The 15,599-nt window shown below is 39.0% G+C and overlaps 1 protein-coding gene and 1 long non-coding RNA gene across 3 annotated transcripts; both read right to left on the reverse strand.

Moving 5' to 3' along the window:
* Positions 1-949: 949 nt before the first annotated feature.
* LOC126585480 (transcription factor GTE7-like) lies at positions 950-3,679 on the reverse strand. 2 transcript variants are annotated; one of them, XR_007610519.1, is made up of 4 exons: positions 2,033-3,679; positions 1,703-1,919; positions 1,424-1,585; positions 950-1,307 (listed from the first exon to the last, which is right to left on the reverse strand). XR_007610519.1 is itself a non-coding variant. In XM_050249925.1 (3 exons), the coding sequence occupies exons 1-3, from the start codon at positions 3,467-3,469 to the stop codon at positions 1,527-1,529; spliced, it is 1,713 nt and encodes a 570-aa protein (XP_050105882.1). In that variant the 5' UTR covers positions 3,470-3,679; the 3' UTR covers positions 950-1,526. The 2 variants fall into 2 exon arrangements, 1 of the variants encoding a protein (XP_050105882.1); XM_050249925.1 differs by having other exon boundaries at positions 950-1,585.
* Positions 3,680-13,876: 10,197 nt separating this feature from the next.
* On the reverse strand, positions 13,877-15,364 carry LOC126585494 (uncharacterized). The gene is made up of 3 exons (XR_007610529.1): positions 15,145-15,364; positions 14,578-14,665; positions 13,877-14,100 (listed from the first exon to the last, which is right to left on the reverse strand). It is a non-coding gene; the product is annotated as an uncharacterized LOC126585494 (long non-coding RNA).
* Positions 15,365-15,599: the final 235 nt, after the last annotated feature.

Raw genomic sequence — 15,599 nt, forward strand, 5'->3', positions numbered from 1 at the left:
TGGAACCACTGTTCTGAGTTTCTCATGTCTTAGGAATCTTATCATCCCGACAATTTCATCTGCCTTGGTTTGGTAAGTCCATATCGAGATATGCTAGGATCAGTTGCCCTGGCGCTCGAGGTTAACTACCAAGTGACACGTGGATGTTTACTATTAAGGTATCAAACAAAGCCAAAGGCTTTACAGCCACAGGTAGACTAGTCATATGATCATATCATACCCACTTTTTCAGTTTTTAATTTAACTTTGTTGGGGAATATGGTATTTGGAATATCAACTTTAATAGAAGCTGCCCGGCATTTTCCATTTGATTTTTGGCAGGCAGCAGATGCACTACACAACAAGCAGATCAATCTTTTTTCAAAAAATCACTCACTTTACCCTCTCTAACACTCGTTTAATTTAAGTAAACTGTTATTGACACTTTAACAATTTTATTTGGTATTTTTTTTTCTTTTAAATATAAATTTTTTTAAAAATAATAAAAATTTTGAAATGCCAATAACAATTTTATTATTTAATAACAATTTTATAATTTAATTTAATTATATAAGTTAAACGGTCAGTTTCCTCCCGACAGTCGGCTAGTCTGTTAATTTAGGCTTAAAGAGATGGAAAGTCTGGCAACTTATCATGCGTCCCGGACTGCAAACACTAATACTTGTCCTTTTTATTCCATCATATCATATTATTATATTCAAAGCAACCCTATATTGGTATTTAATGACGTCACCTGCACCACCCACATCACAGGGTGTTTGACTCTAAAATAAACTTTCCAACTTAACTCGCAAAAAATCTGATTTGGAAGGATTAACCGGTCCTGTTCAAATAACTTGAGTTACAATCTCCCTCTTCTACATGGTAGAATCTCTTTGTTTGGAGAGCAGGAGAAAAAGTAGAGAGGCAGGCAGGCAGGCACAGGAGCACAACAAATAAAAGCAGAACGTAAATGGGGAAAATTATGTACTAACTCTCTTTCTGTAAAATATTGTGTACAAAAAGTGTTTCAAATCTCTCTCTCTTCTCACTTCCTTCTTCCTTCTTTCCACTACTAGTCCTGTTACACTACAATTTTTACCACCTCTCTCTCTCTCTCTCTCTCTCTCTCTCTCTCTCCCTCCCTCCCTCCTACAACAAATTTTTTCTTCACGGATTTCTTTGTTTTTACACCTCCAAGCAAAACTACCAATTCCCACTACTTCTGCTTCCAAATCCCCCACAACTGCGCAATGCAAGCAACCACCACCCCGTAGCTCACACATTTCACTTCTGCTCAGTAGTTCCGAATCCGTCAACTCCCAATCCTGCTTGCATCAACACAGCCAACAATACAATTCATTCAGCTCGCGTTTCACAAACCATCATCAGCAGCAGCAACAATGTCATGATTTCACACACAAGCAATTTCAGCAAACCGTACCTCAATAAAGCGATCCACCCAAACAGTTAAAGGCCCTCCTTCCCACATGGAAAGCATGCTCTTCAATGTCTGTCTTTCAATCCAATGCAACTGAATGCACAGACTAGGATTGAGCGTTATCGTCATCTGAGTCACTCCCTGAAGAACTTCCAGAATCTGAATCTGCAAACATCCCACCCCACAAGACGTTTAGCACTATCTCTTTGTTTTGTTTTTTTCATTCTAATTCAAAAACTTCATTTACACCAAATCTAAATCCATTTCAGTTTTGGGTTATACCGCTTGATGAGGAGGAGCCACTGCTCGAACTACCAGAGCTGCTTGAACTATCACTACTAGCATGGCCACCGACATCTTTCTCAATCTCCACTGGTGGGAAGCTGCTCATTGGCATGTCATCGCCAATGTCCACGTCTTCATCTCCCGCTTCACCTTTTTTCGACCTCTTATGCTCCGCAGTTGATGCAACTTCAACTTTCTCACAAGCAGGTTGTTCCTAGAACAGTAAAAAAAGATCACGATTTCAATAAGCAAACAACGTGCAAGAAAAATCATAGTACGAATACAATGCCATTGTAAAGCTACTTCAACATTCAATCAGGCCCTTACCCGGTGCCCTCTGTTTGAAGCAATGTTGCTATTGCTGTTGCTGTTGGCGTTACCCATCAATGCTTGCCGCTTAATCTTGCTAACCATCTTCTTCCAATTCGTCACAAGCCGATCAAGCTCCCAAAGGGTCTCCGTATCAACGGCCTCAATGTCAAGCTCAATCTCGTCCCCATCCTGCTTCAAATGCCCATTCCTCTTCCTTATAATCTGCACAACCTGCTCCATCTTCTCCTGAGGCAAACTCTGCAACCCAATTCCCAACTTTTGCTTCTCCTCCATACTCATATTCCTCTTGTTTGGGTCCTTCGCCTTTGGCTTCGGCTGCTTCAATGGCTTCACTCCCGACCCCTTCAACTGTGAACTCGTCCTCACAGGAGAAGAATGCGCCAATGCTGGATTCGACGACGGGTTTGATGAGCTCACAGGAGCTGGAACGGGAGACGATCGAACTGGCGGAGGCCGAACCGGCTCAGGTTTCTTCTCTATCCGAACAGGCGTCTCCCTCCTTGAAACCCTCTCGGGCTCAACATGGTTCCAGGAACTCGCCTGCAATTCCTCATCAGAACCCTTTTCGGACCGGAACTCATCCCCGTGTTTGTCAATCAGAGGCTGAAACAACTCCTCGAACCTCGAACGAAGCTGATTGGCAAAATTGTAGACCTCGTGGCCTTGGGGATTGTACCGCATGGCATTCTCGAAAGTCAATCTCACATCAGCTGCAAAATCAGAAGGCGTTAGATAGAGACCCTTGGCGAGATAGGTTTTGACGGTGCCGAGATCCATCGGTTTCTTGATGATGTCGTAGTAATCGTGAAGGCCCAACGCAACTACATCAACTGGTTTGTTGAAGATCCAGGCATACTTCTGCTTCATCAGCTTGGATAATACCTGCCCGCAATTCTTCATCAAATCCCCATTTTCCAAATGCGACCTCTTGGAATTGGAACTTGATTCCTTGCCGTGAACGACCGGCAAGGGCCGTTTCGACCCAGCCATCTTCTTGTTGCCGATCGGCTTCTTATGAGCCGACTTAGGGTTGAAGTCGCCGGCTTCAATTCGGTTCTTGAGAACGCGAATCTGGTCGAGCTCAAAGAGGAGGCGGTTCTTGAGCTCAACCAGCTCTTTTCCCGAATAGCTCGCGATGTTGAAGCTGACGTATTGGGAGTGAACGAGATTTACGTCGTTCGTGTTCGATCGCCGATGGTGGTTGATCGACGAAGCGTCATCTGATGCAGTCTGAGTGACGGCCGGCGACTCATCGTTGAAATCGGGATGATGAGCTTGGAATTGTCGCTTTTTAGGGTTAGGGTTACGGTTAGTGTTTGAAGAAGAAAAGGGAACTTTCCCCATGAATCCTCCTCCGGCTCCGGCTCCTCCACCTCTGGGTTGCTGCGGCCAATTGGGTTCGTTCCGGTTCGCTAAGACGGCGGACGCCATAGCTGTACGGTGTTCGAAGCTTCGGGTAGGGTTCCAGTTGGGCTCCGGCTAGGGATTCTCAATGCAGGTGAAAGACCAGGCACCATGAATCGGCCCCGACGTAACCCACACGCGCCGCCAATAATTGGGATATAGAGAGGGGGCGAAGAAGGTTTGCGTAGAGAGAGGTTAGGGTTTGTGGGACTTCACCCTAATCTGAGCGAGGAACGAGAGGAGGACGAGGGCCGCTTCTTAAAGGCGGCCAGATCTACCCGAGGACGTTTTGGGCACTTTCTTGACCGTCAGTTGGGCTAGGATCGTTGATCCGACGGTGCAACATGATTTCCTTGCTGCCCGCGGAACTGACCGTGTGAACTGGCAGGGACGGTAGGGATGGAAAAGACGAGTGCACGTGGCGGAATGTGGAGCGTCGATTTCAGGCCAGGGCTTCATCGAGGCGGGATCTGTAATTTGGAGTTTGATTTTGGAGTGAATTTGGTGTGAATGTGTCGCGCATTTAGGGTTTTCCAAAAAGTTTGAAGCGTGGGATCCACCGCCGATGACGTGGACTGGGCTCGGTCATGTGTGACTGTGCGTTCCTGCCGTAACCAAGAAGTTAGAGATTTTTTAGTATGATCAGCACACGAGATGGTATATCATTTATCATTATATAAATGATTGAATATGTGTGTTAAAAAGTTAATAACTTAAAAAGTAAAATTTTTCACCACTTACATAAAAATAGGTGGTGTTCCACCCGTATTCCGATCACAATAAAAAAAATTTCATTGCAGAGGGGGCAGTGATCTCTTGTGAGGTTCCTTTAGTTTCTTCAAGGGTATTTTGGTAAATGAAAACAAGATAGGGGTTTATGAAAAGGTGTTCAAATCTCCCGCATCCATTTTTTGTGTGGCCTCTACCATTGATTGATATGTATCCATAAACTTAACATTTCTTAACTCTGTTATAATAAACTGAATACGTATCAATTAATGACATAGGTCACAAACAAAATATGTGCAGAAGATTTAAACTCCACCAAATGGGTATATATCCCAACGCGACACCTAAAACGATAAGAATTTCAATGTTTCATAAAAAAAAAAAAGAAAAAAGAAAAATAGACAATAAAATAAAAAACATGTGCGTAAACTTTTTTATATATAAAAAAAATTAAAAAATACACTCTTTGATGATTTTGCAAGCGTCACTGTAAGGTTGAATTATAATGTTTTGTATGTTTAAAGAAATGAGTGAAATTAATTAATTTTGATAATTGTAATTGAAAGATATGTTTGGTGGTTAATTATGGTAAGATGGTTGAATTGATATGTTTGTATTTATTCATAAAAAAAAAAAAAGGAATAATTCTTGCATTGCATTTGAAAATTGAAATGCATGTACCAAAAGCATTTGGACAAAAAGAAAGTGGTCTGTTTAGGGAAATTGGATTTGTGAGTTGAATTGATGGAAAAACTAATCGAATAATGCATTTTCCATTTTACAATCACACCAAATTAATTAATGCAACTTGGTATTATTTGAGTTTGAATACTTAACATGTCTAAAACAATGGTCAAAGCCTTGAATGAGTGCGTTTAAACCATATGTCACTAACTTTTCCTTTGGTTTTTATTTGGTTTCCCATATTGCCCCTTATGAACTACAAGAAACTGCAAACCTTCTTCTAGATCTTAATTACACACTCATCATCCGATGTGAGGAGGCCACCGGATCATTAAATATGATTTCTTATAACACACCGGATTTAGATAACTAGATGGAAACCCGAATCGAAATGGGTTGGTCGACACTTGAATGAGGACGAAACAATAACTTGCGTGCAAATACGTGTAATAAATAGCTTCGAATAATCTACTAAAAATTCGGCAAAATTTCCTTTGAAAATAGGTTTAGGCCCAAATTCAAAATCTCGCTGAAAACTTTATAAATTCGGCAGAATTTCCTTTGAAAATAGGTTTAGGTCCAAATTTAAAATCTTGCTGAAAACTTTATAATTATTTCAACACAACATCCCCAAAGGGCCACACCTAATGGATTGTATATCATCCATTACATGCATAAGGTTACAACAAAAAACAAAAGGGAAGACATGAAGGTGTTAGGGAATCATGGTTTCTCATCCATTAAGGAATAGACGTTCATACAAAAATGACATAAGGGACTAGTTCTACTGAGTAGGAACTGATCAAAGCTGTAACAAATCACCTCGACGTCAGAAGATCTATGCCACTAAGTCAAGTAGTATAGCATACAATTCCATATACAAGCGTAACTAGTGTGAGTTGAAAATGTAACAATACAATAGCCGTAGCTAGTAGAAGCTGAATAGACATGTCCACGGTAGGGACAAGTTGAATATATTGTAAGATAACACATACAAGTGTAAGCTGAATATCATGTTTGTATTATAGACAAGATGAGTATGAATCATATACGTGTAACATGAATGACACGTTGGTAGTATGGACAAGCTGAACATGAATCATGCATGTGTAAGCTGAATTTCATGTCAGTAGTATGGTCAAGCTAAATATAAGTCATGATGTGTAAGCTAAATGTCATGTTCGTGGTACGGACAAGCTGAATATGAATCATATATGTGCAAGTTGAATGTCATGTTCGTGCTATGGATCATACATATGTAAGCTAAATGTTATGTATGTAGTATGGACAAGTTCAATAGTATTATCATACTCGTGTAAGTAGAATGACATGTTCGTAATACGGACAAGCTGAATAATAATATCATCATATACATGTGAGTTGCGTCCTACGGCCGTATAATGGTACAATACTCTAAATATGTGTAAGTGTATGCATATCAAAACATAAATAACAATCAAGAAATCAATATTCATATAATCATCATCATCATTATCATACTCGTGTAAGTAGAATGACATGTTCGTAATATGGACAAGCTGAATAATATCATCATACACGTGTGAGTTGCATCCTACGACCGTATACTGGTACAATACTCTAAATGACATGCCCAACCCCGATATCTTCCAAACATCAGTGTAGGCACGTGCTGACCGACACCCGAAGGTGATGAAGCCATACTAACATGCATGAGAACTATGAAGAAAGAACGAACATAAATAAAACTTGTAAATTTAACTATAATGAGTATGCAATTGTGGAACGTGTTCATAGCATACAATCCAGAATGTGACAGCCCGTCCCTAATTTTTCAATTTAATAAGTTTTAAAAACGTGATTTTACGAAAATGCCCTATAGGCGAAGGTTTTGACTTTCATTGACTAACGTGTTGTGAGACGTACTAAACATTCTTTTAGCGTATTCTTGAAGTACTCAACAAGATGAATGAGGAAGCGCAAGCAGAAGTGAATTTGGAGTTACGAATCGAAAGTATTTTGAAGAAATAACTATTTTAATTATATTATATTAGTGTATGCTAAATTAGGAGGACATGGGGTGTGTGTGTGAGTATGCGTATGTGTGTGTGACAGAAAAAAAAATGATTAAAATGACAGGCAGATGTTACGGGGGAGGAAGCTCCTATCTGATGGGAGGCAGACGAACCAGAGAAGGAGGAGATGATTGGACCAATGAGAGGAAGAGAAGGGACGAAAGGAGAGAGAAGTGAGAGGCACGGGATCATGGATCCCCTCCCGTTTCCATTGCAACCTGACCCGCGGGTGGGTGATACCCGATGGGTTTTCGACGACTCATCCGACCAAATTCTGGTGATTTAAGCCGTGCCATCACCTGGGAAGTACTCTACTACTCCCTCTTTACTATTTACACCCTGAATCTGAATAGATTAGGCTCGAAATCACCAGGAATCACACTGGTGGGTGCGACGGACCACTTCGGCGAATTGGCAAATTTTGAATATCAATCTCCACCACCATTACACTTCCCTCAACCCGAGGAACAAAGCCCAAACAAGTTTGGGAGCAACGGAGTTGTTTAGGAGTCGGATCGAAGACACCCAATTTCAAGGGTTTCGTACGGATTTTGATGAAATTGGGGTGTTTCCAAGCCAAATTGGCTTTGGTCACAGGTATAAAAGTTACTCTACTCATTGAGATCTTCAATTCTGTAAAATTTGGTAATTTTTAAAAATAGTTGAATTTTCCGGCGAGTCGGGGCAGCCGACCGCCACCCGTGGCGGCGCGTGGCCATGGGGCCGCCAATGCTATTTTAAGGCTATGTTAAATGTCTTGAAGTCAGTTTTGATAATTAGATGACGTAGGTTGATCGTTGGAGCCTAAATTCTCTACGATATGTTAATAGGTATTTATGTGCATCTACGATCCGACCGTTGGATTGTTACCAAACTTTGACATGTTATAATACGTAATATTTGAGGATCATAGGAACTTATGGATTGAGAATCCGACGTACGGATCTCTCAGAATTGGAATTGTAAGTTCATAAAATAAATTGTTGACTGCCACTTAGTTTTGGCAATTGGCGGAGATCCGACCGTCAGATCATAATGAAATTTTAGTATATTCTAGAAGAATAATGTGGATCTTTAGAAGTTACAGATTGGAAATCTGATATGCGGATCTTCCGGATCGAGTTATATAGGGTCGTAGACCCTACCGTCGATCTTTGATCGACGGTTAAATTGAGATCAATGAGTTTCAAACTATTTTAGAATATCTTTGAGGATGTGCCTTATATGAATTATGTATTCTGTTGATAAGAATTCTGAGATGTGATTCGATAATTGTTATAGGCGCCAATCCTTCGAGACGCCTTGATGCGCGTGCTAGAGAATCACAGCGTGGACTCCAGGTTAATGGGTCTTTTCCTTTCTATCACAATTATATATATGTATATATGTGTGATTGATAATTTTGCAAACGTTTTTAAATTGAGTATTTCATTTAACCACTGAGAATGCTTTGGAATACTATTGTGAACTACGAATGGCTTGATCCCTGTTTAGGGTACGTATGCAGTCTAATGAGATGTTAAATGCAGCCATACAATAACGAGACTAAATATTTGAGACAATAGTCTTGTATGGGAAATTGAGTAGTGTGAAGGAGATTGGTAGAAAATGTGAGATATAACCTTAGGTTTTGTTAGTTAAATGTTGCTCATAAATTAAGATGTAAAGAATCAAGAAAATTGAAGTAAGGAATTATAAGTAATGATAGTTAAATTTTAACTAGTGTCTAATTGGGCTTATCACCGATGATTACTCTCGAAAATAAATAGTTCGGGAGTAGGGTGCTACAGATTATGCATTTTATGCCAAAGTATATAAATGTATATATTTGGAAATAATATGAAATGGTTAAGTTTTAGATTGCACTGTGGCATGTTTATGTGTATATTACCTGCACATAGTTATGGTGGATGCTTGGAGTGTGAAGGTGCATGCAGGACACCCAGGTAAGTTCAGGTAAGTTTACGACATTAATCGAAATGGTTGAGTTATAGCAATGATTGATGAGATGTGATACAGTCTAACAGATCACTAGAGGTGATTCCGACTTATGTGTTAGCAATGATTGATGAGATGTGATACAGTCTAACAGATCACTAGAGGTGATTCCAACTTATGTGCTAGCAATGATTGATGAGATATGATACAGTCGTACAGATCACTAGAGGTTATTCCGACTTATGTGCTAGCAATGATTGATGAGATGCGATACAGTCGTACAGATCACTAGAGGTTATTCCGACTTATGTGCTAGCAATGATTGATGAGATGCGATACAGTCGTACAGATCACTAGAGGTGATTCCGACTTATGTGCTAGCAATGATTGATGAGATGCGATACAGTCGTACAGATCACTAGAGGTGATTCCGACTTATGTGCTAGCAATGATTGATGAGATGCGATACAGTCGTACAGATCACTAGAGGTGATTCCGACTTATGTGCTAGCAATGATTGATGAGATGTGATACAGTCGTACAGATCACTAGAGGTGATTCTGACTTATGTGCTAGCAATGATTGATGAGATATGACAGTCATACAGATCACTAGAGGTGATTCCGACTTATGTGCTAGCAATGATTGATGAGATGTGATACAGTCGTACATATCACTAGAGGTGATTCCGACTTATGTGCTAGCAATGATTGACAAGATATGATAGTCGTACAGATCACTAGAGGTGATTCCGACTTATGTACTAGCAATGATTGATAAGATATGAGTACAGTCATACAAGTCATTAGAGGTGACTCCGACGTGCGTGCTAGTATGAGTTATTAAACACATGATTTTTCATATGCTAATGAGATGATGTGTCGTGGTATATTTCTGGACTTACTATTAGTATACATTTGAGTTCATACTCATACGTAGTATCATTTCTGTAAATTATACAGACTCTACGACGAGAGATTACTACCTTTGATAATTGAATTGATTTTGGGAATCTTTGTGTTGCTCACTCACACTTTCTATTTTTGCTCCCCTCCAGATTCTAGTAGCAATGTTCCGTATCGACGAGGATTCATGGCACTTCTTGGTACGGGCGGTTTCTTATCATGGTATAATCGTCACCTTACCTTGCTGTACTTTACTTATGCTCTATATCACGTGTGAATGAGTTCATTTCCGCTCACAGTGCACTCTCGTATTTTAGGCACATTTAGGTTTAAATTTATTCACATATTCCACATCACCCCAATTTATGGCTTCGTCACCTTCCAGGTGTCGACCATCACAGCTCGACTCGAAGTCAAAGTAGACTATCCGGGTCGAGGTGTGTCACAGAACATTTAAGAAGGAATATTATCAAATATACGAACAAAGGAAAAGATCCTACGCCGAGAGGACTCGAAGATACTGATGTGGGAGTACCTTGACACCAGGTTTGTACGCCTCGATTCTAAGTCTTGAGGGGGCACAAAACAAAACATGAGTGGACCAAGTTATATATATGGAATACTAAAACAATCATTCTTCAACGTACTGACCCCCAATTGAGAAAACTCATATAACTTAATAAGTAATAAGTTTTCCGAAACCCCCAGCATGCCATAAAACCTTCATAAAACATATATCATATATCATATATATAGTGCTTAGTAGTAGTATCACAAAGGCATATATGTATAACTTAATTCGCTCAAAGGCTCTTCATCTTCTGCCTGTAGGCATATACAAATCTTCATTCGCTCGAAGGCCCTACATCACCAGACCGAAGCCATATATAAGTATCATTAACTCGTTAGCCCTACATCACCCGACTGAAGCTATATATAAGTATCATTCACTCGTAGGTGAACCGAAACCATATATAAGCATCATTCGCCCGTAGGCCCTTCATCACCCGACCGGAGTCATATATAAAATTATTCGCCCGTAGGCCCTTCATCACCCGACCGAAGTCATATATAAAATTATTCGCCCGTAGGCATATATAAGCACAGAAAATCATAAACATAATATTTCCAAAATATATCTCATTAGAGCTCAATAGCTCAAACATCATATCATATATCATAGAAGCATTCTAGCTCAAATCATCATCATAAACCATGTTCATAGTATATAATCATAAATCTTTCAAGGGACATAAATCCGATAAAGCATGATATTTCATAAAGTGTAAATCCAAATTACTCATAAAGGTTTCATAAAACTTAGTAAAAAAATCATGCTTTTCATGTATGCATTTCTAGTAATAAAATCATGCATTTTGGAAAGGGGTCCACTTACCTTACTCCGTCATTGAAGAGCCGTGCAAACTAGAGAAGATGGAAATGCCACTAACAAACGCACCTAAGCACATAAAGGGACCAATTAATAAAATTGTACTATAATAATTGAATTTGAGAAAACGAACGTCGTTAACGGATTCAGGACATCAAAAAACCTAAAGGGGGACCTCGGGTATCCCCACGCACGTGCCACCACGCTCTGAGTTGGGTTGCCATAAAGTTGGCCTTAAAAGTCGTCAGTGCTGCCGTCCACGACGTCGAAGCACAATACCTTCGACGGAAGTGCGTGTGCTCCACGCGTCGACCATGACAGGCATCCACGTGCACCCACGCACTGACCTGGAACCTGGGAACCGGTTAGGTCAGGTCGAATCTGGTTTTCAAGTCTGGGCTTTGTTTAGTGGGCTAACGGCCTAGGTTAGGTCAGGTAGCAACTTTGGTTTGGATCCGGGTTTAAGGGTAACGGGTCGGGTCGACCGAATTTCAGGCCGTGGGTTCAGCAGAAAACTGGGCAACACTTCCCGAGCTCTGTTCGAGCACATTTCTACACCATTTGCAATGATTCAAAAGCCAAAAAGAAGCTTAAGATGAGAAGAATAGATTCGCACCAATTTGGAGCGGTTTGGTGGCCGAAGTTGGCTAGAAAATGGCATGGAAGTCTCGGCTTCTCGCTGGAATCTGGGAAAAGCTAACTTTGAGCTATTTCTGCGTATAACAAATGTGTGTGCAACTTAAAACAAGCTTCGATCTAACCTTAAAACACATTGCAAAGGTTCTAGAAGCTTACCAACATCGGAAAAACCACAAAACGTGTTGGAGTTCGTTAGGGAAGATAATGAACAATGACTCCATCACTGGAGGGGTTCCACGATGATTGGCCTGGGTTTTTGGGGTCTCCTCATCTAGTGATGAGGTCTATTGTCATGTGAATGAAGCTAAAAAAGGAGAGGGAGAGTTTGTAGAAGAGAGAGCTCGAGGGTGAAGGAAATGGGAGAGAAAAGTGAGAAGGAGATAAGAGAGAGGTCCGAGAGTTGTACACATGAAGGTGAGAAGGGTGAGAAAGAGAGAGAGTGAGCCAGGGGACCAAAAAGCCCCATATGGCACACCAAACAAGATCCAAAAAGCAACCATTTCAAAATATCTCCCAACCAAAGTGAAATTACAAAATTGTCTTTCCGATTCGTAAAATTCGGGACAAGTCGTTACACTAAACATGTGTAAGTGTATGCGTTTTGGACTGCCACTCGATTGTGTGATAGGCGGAGATCTGACTATTAGATCGTTATAGAATTATAGTATGTGGTTGTGTATGTAACACAATGCCTTTGAGAATTTACAGATAAAAATGCGACATGCAAATCTTCCCGATTAGAATTTACAGATAAATGTTGTTGATCGTAGTGTTGACTGCTTTGACTGATGGTTGACTTTTGGTCAACATGCTGCAAATCATTCTCGAATATCAATGTTAGCATCACTAAAAACCCAATAAAGCCTAGCAGTCAAATTTTGCCCATCGTCACTGTATTTCTTATTTCGGTGAAACCTTCATTTCTACTAAGTATGGATATTCAAAACTGTAGCATACATTGAATTTCTCTTATGATGGTGAACTACGATTGACTTGATCCATTCACAGAGTATGCAAGCAGTCTAACTCGAAAGTAGATGCAGCCATAATGTTAAATAAAATTAAATGTTGTATAGTGTATGGAGTTTGGGATGTGAGATTATTGTGTTTTGGTCTAGGTACGAACTTTACTAGATTGACAAAGACAAAACTCCTTAAGGGAAAGCTAGCCGGAAGTGTGTTTCGGTCTAGGTACAGACTTTACATGTATGAATATTTTCAGAAATGTTTTTTTTTAGCAAATATTAAACATACCCACATAAATATGAATTTTAGTTACATTTTATGAGTTAAACAACCTTTTAGATTTACTACTAAGTCTTATGACTTATGATGATGATGATTGTATGAATATTGATTTCTCAATTGTTAGTTATCTTGTGAACTCACAAGTTTGTCTCGGAAAATCAAGCTCGACACAAGTTCACAGGTCACTAGAAGGTCTTTAGAATTTAGACAACACTCGTGAACGACCCCATGCACTGCCACATATGTTGGTAACCATGGTGGAGGGTTTTGTAAACTTAATTTTTCGACCTTAACCAAAATGGTCAAACTTATGGGGTAGCTAGAGCTCGACAAGGGAATCAAATTTCATAATTGGGGCTGCAACTAATTGTGGCCGGAAACCAACCAAGCGCACTTGCCAAAACTGGAATTTCAAGGGTTTAGATCCCAATACTATGGACACAAGACCAATTCAAAGAATACCAACATGTATATAACGAAGAGTAGATAAAGTTTCATACCTCACTAGAAGGAAATGGTTGCCGGAAACACTAGAAAAAACGGCGAAGAAAGTCAAAACATATTGTTGCCTTCTCATCATATTTTCATAAAATCCGGTGGCTCCTCAACTAAATTGACGCTACTAGAATGATGATCTCATCGAAGCTTTCCATAGAAACCAAGATCACCCCAAACAAAGGACGGATGAGGGAGAATCGACCGGGTCAAGTTTGTGGGTTACAAGGTCAAGAGTGACCCTCTGTACTGATAGGGGCTTTCTATTTAGGAAGGCTCCTAATGCTTACAAGGAGTATAGGTACTCCTTTTATCACCAATTGATGTTATAATGAAACCTCAACTTACTCTCTTCACACAAACATAAATATATTTAGTGGTACTCAAACATATATTTATAAAGATACAGGTATATGTTTTGATGGTCGGTACAAATTTGTGTGTATTTAAAGACATGAAACACAAACTGTCCCTTCAATTTGTTCCAAAAGATGATAACATTATCAGGTAACAAATATAATGGAGGGGTCGCAGCAACACTCATCCAAGAGACAACAGCAGCACAACGCTGCAAGGCTGCATAATTAGTGCAAGAACAAATTAATTAGTAACTGCATAAGAAGTATATTAGAAAGAAACTACCACATCCCTTTTTCATACATGCATCCTCATGTGATTACATAATACATACATTTATATAAACATATGATTTGTTCAGAAGTGCTTTTGGAATAGCTGAAAACGCTTTTAGAAAACAAAAATATTTTTAAATTTCAAAAGCACTTGCATTTTTATTAAGAATTGATTCTAAAAATATTTTCACCAAAAATATTTTGAACTATTTTATGAACATTTTCAAACAAGTCCATTGATTCTAAAAATATTTTCACCAAAAATATTTTGAACTATTTTATGAACATTTTCAAACAAGTCCATAAAGGACGTTGTTGAATTAAAATAAATTTTGCTAAAAGTAATAAGGAGAAAAGGAAAGAAATAAAAGTTAACTTGTCAGAAAAAAAATATGGAATAAATAAAGAATAAAGTTAATACCATCCTTCAAGGAAACCTGGTTCTCTTTTTGGTGGTGGAGCAGCATTATATTGTGGAGGAGCCATCACAGGAGGTCCTTGATAAGGCCCTGACATCGATTTACAAGTAAAAACTATGTTAATCAATAATCTAGCTCCTAAATGCTATCAATTCCCAATAAACTACATCATGATCTCGATATCCTAATTAATTATTTTATCATCAAATCATATGTACTTAGAAGAAGTCCAAGCAGTCCTAGCACAATATCAAAAAGATGAAAATAATTTAGAGATGGTTAATCCATGGGGATGCAGCAAATTATTTGATATAAAATACAGATCAGATCGAAACATAAATATATTCTTTAGATTGTAAACAAACACGAGCAAATAATATGATCATGACCAGCAAAGAAGGATCGATCAACGAACGGCTAAACCAGTAATCATTATCCATATAGATTAAAGAATACATCAGAATTATGAATTGAGCAAAAGATTAAAAGAAGCCCTGCACTGCACATATGATATATAGTTTGGTAATCAGAAAAGAATAAAATAACAAGTAGAATACGTTCGTACGTACCTTGAGGAGGTGGATACGGGTAACCATACTTAGGCTCATTCATCTCCAACACAAGACAATGATCGATCAGTGAAACACCAGAGAGAAACACAACTGCATATATTTTCACTAGTTTATATAGATATGAGATTTATATATGGTTCTCGCACTCATATAATATTTGCATGATGAAAAGAAGAATCGAGAATATATTTGTTGTGATAAGAGTGAAAGGTACTACTTAAGAACTACGAAGGAAGGCTCCAGAATATGGCTCTGAAACTTGACGAAGACTAAACATCCTCTTTTCAATTTTTATTAATTTAATTGGAGTGTTTTGATTGGTTGGTTTACACGCATATCAATTTAAAGTTGGAACTTTCTTTTCCATGATCTATTTTCTTTTTTATGACCTATATATATAGATAGAGTAATGTTGTTTTTACCATAATTTTATATAATATTTTTTTACTATC

Source organism: Malus sylvestris, chromosome 10 (genome assembly GCF_916048215.2).
Source record: "Malus sylvestris chromosome 10, drMalSylv7.2, whole genome shotgun sequence".
Classification (NCBI taxonomy): Eukaryota; Viridiplantae; Streptophyta; class Magnoliopsida; order Rosales; family Rosaceae; genus Malus; species Malus sylvestris.

Coding starts and splice junctions, on each gene's coding strand:
- LOC126585480 (XM_050249925.1), bottom strand. CDS start 3,469: ATGGCGTCCGCCGTCTTAGCGAACCGGAACGAACCCAATTGGCCGCAG. Junction 1,920..2,032: donor CTTCAAACAGAGGGCACCGG/GTAAGGGCCTGA, acceptor TTACTGTTCTAG/GAACAACCTGCTTGTGAGAA. Junction 1,586..1,702: donor TGGCTCCTCCTCATCAAGCG/GTATAACCCAAA, acceptor GGATGTTTGCAG/ATTCAGATTCTGGAAGTTCT.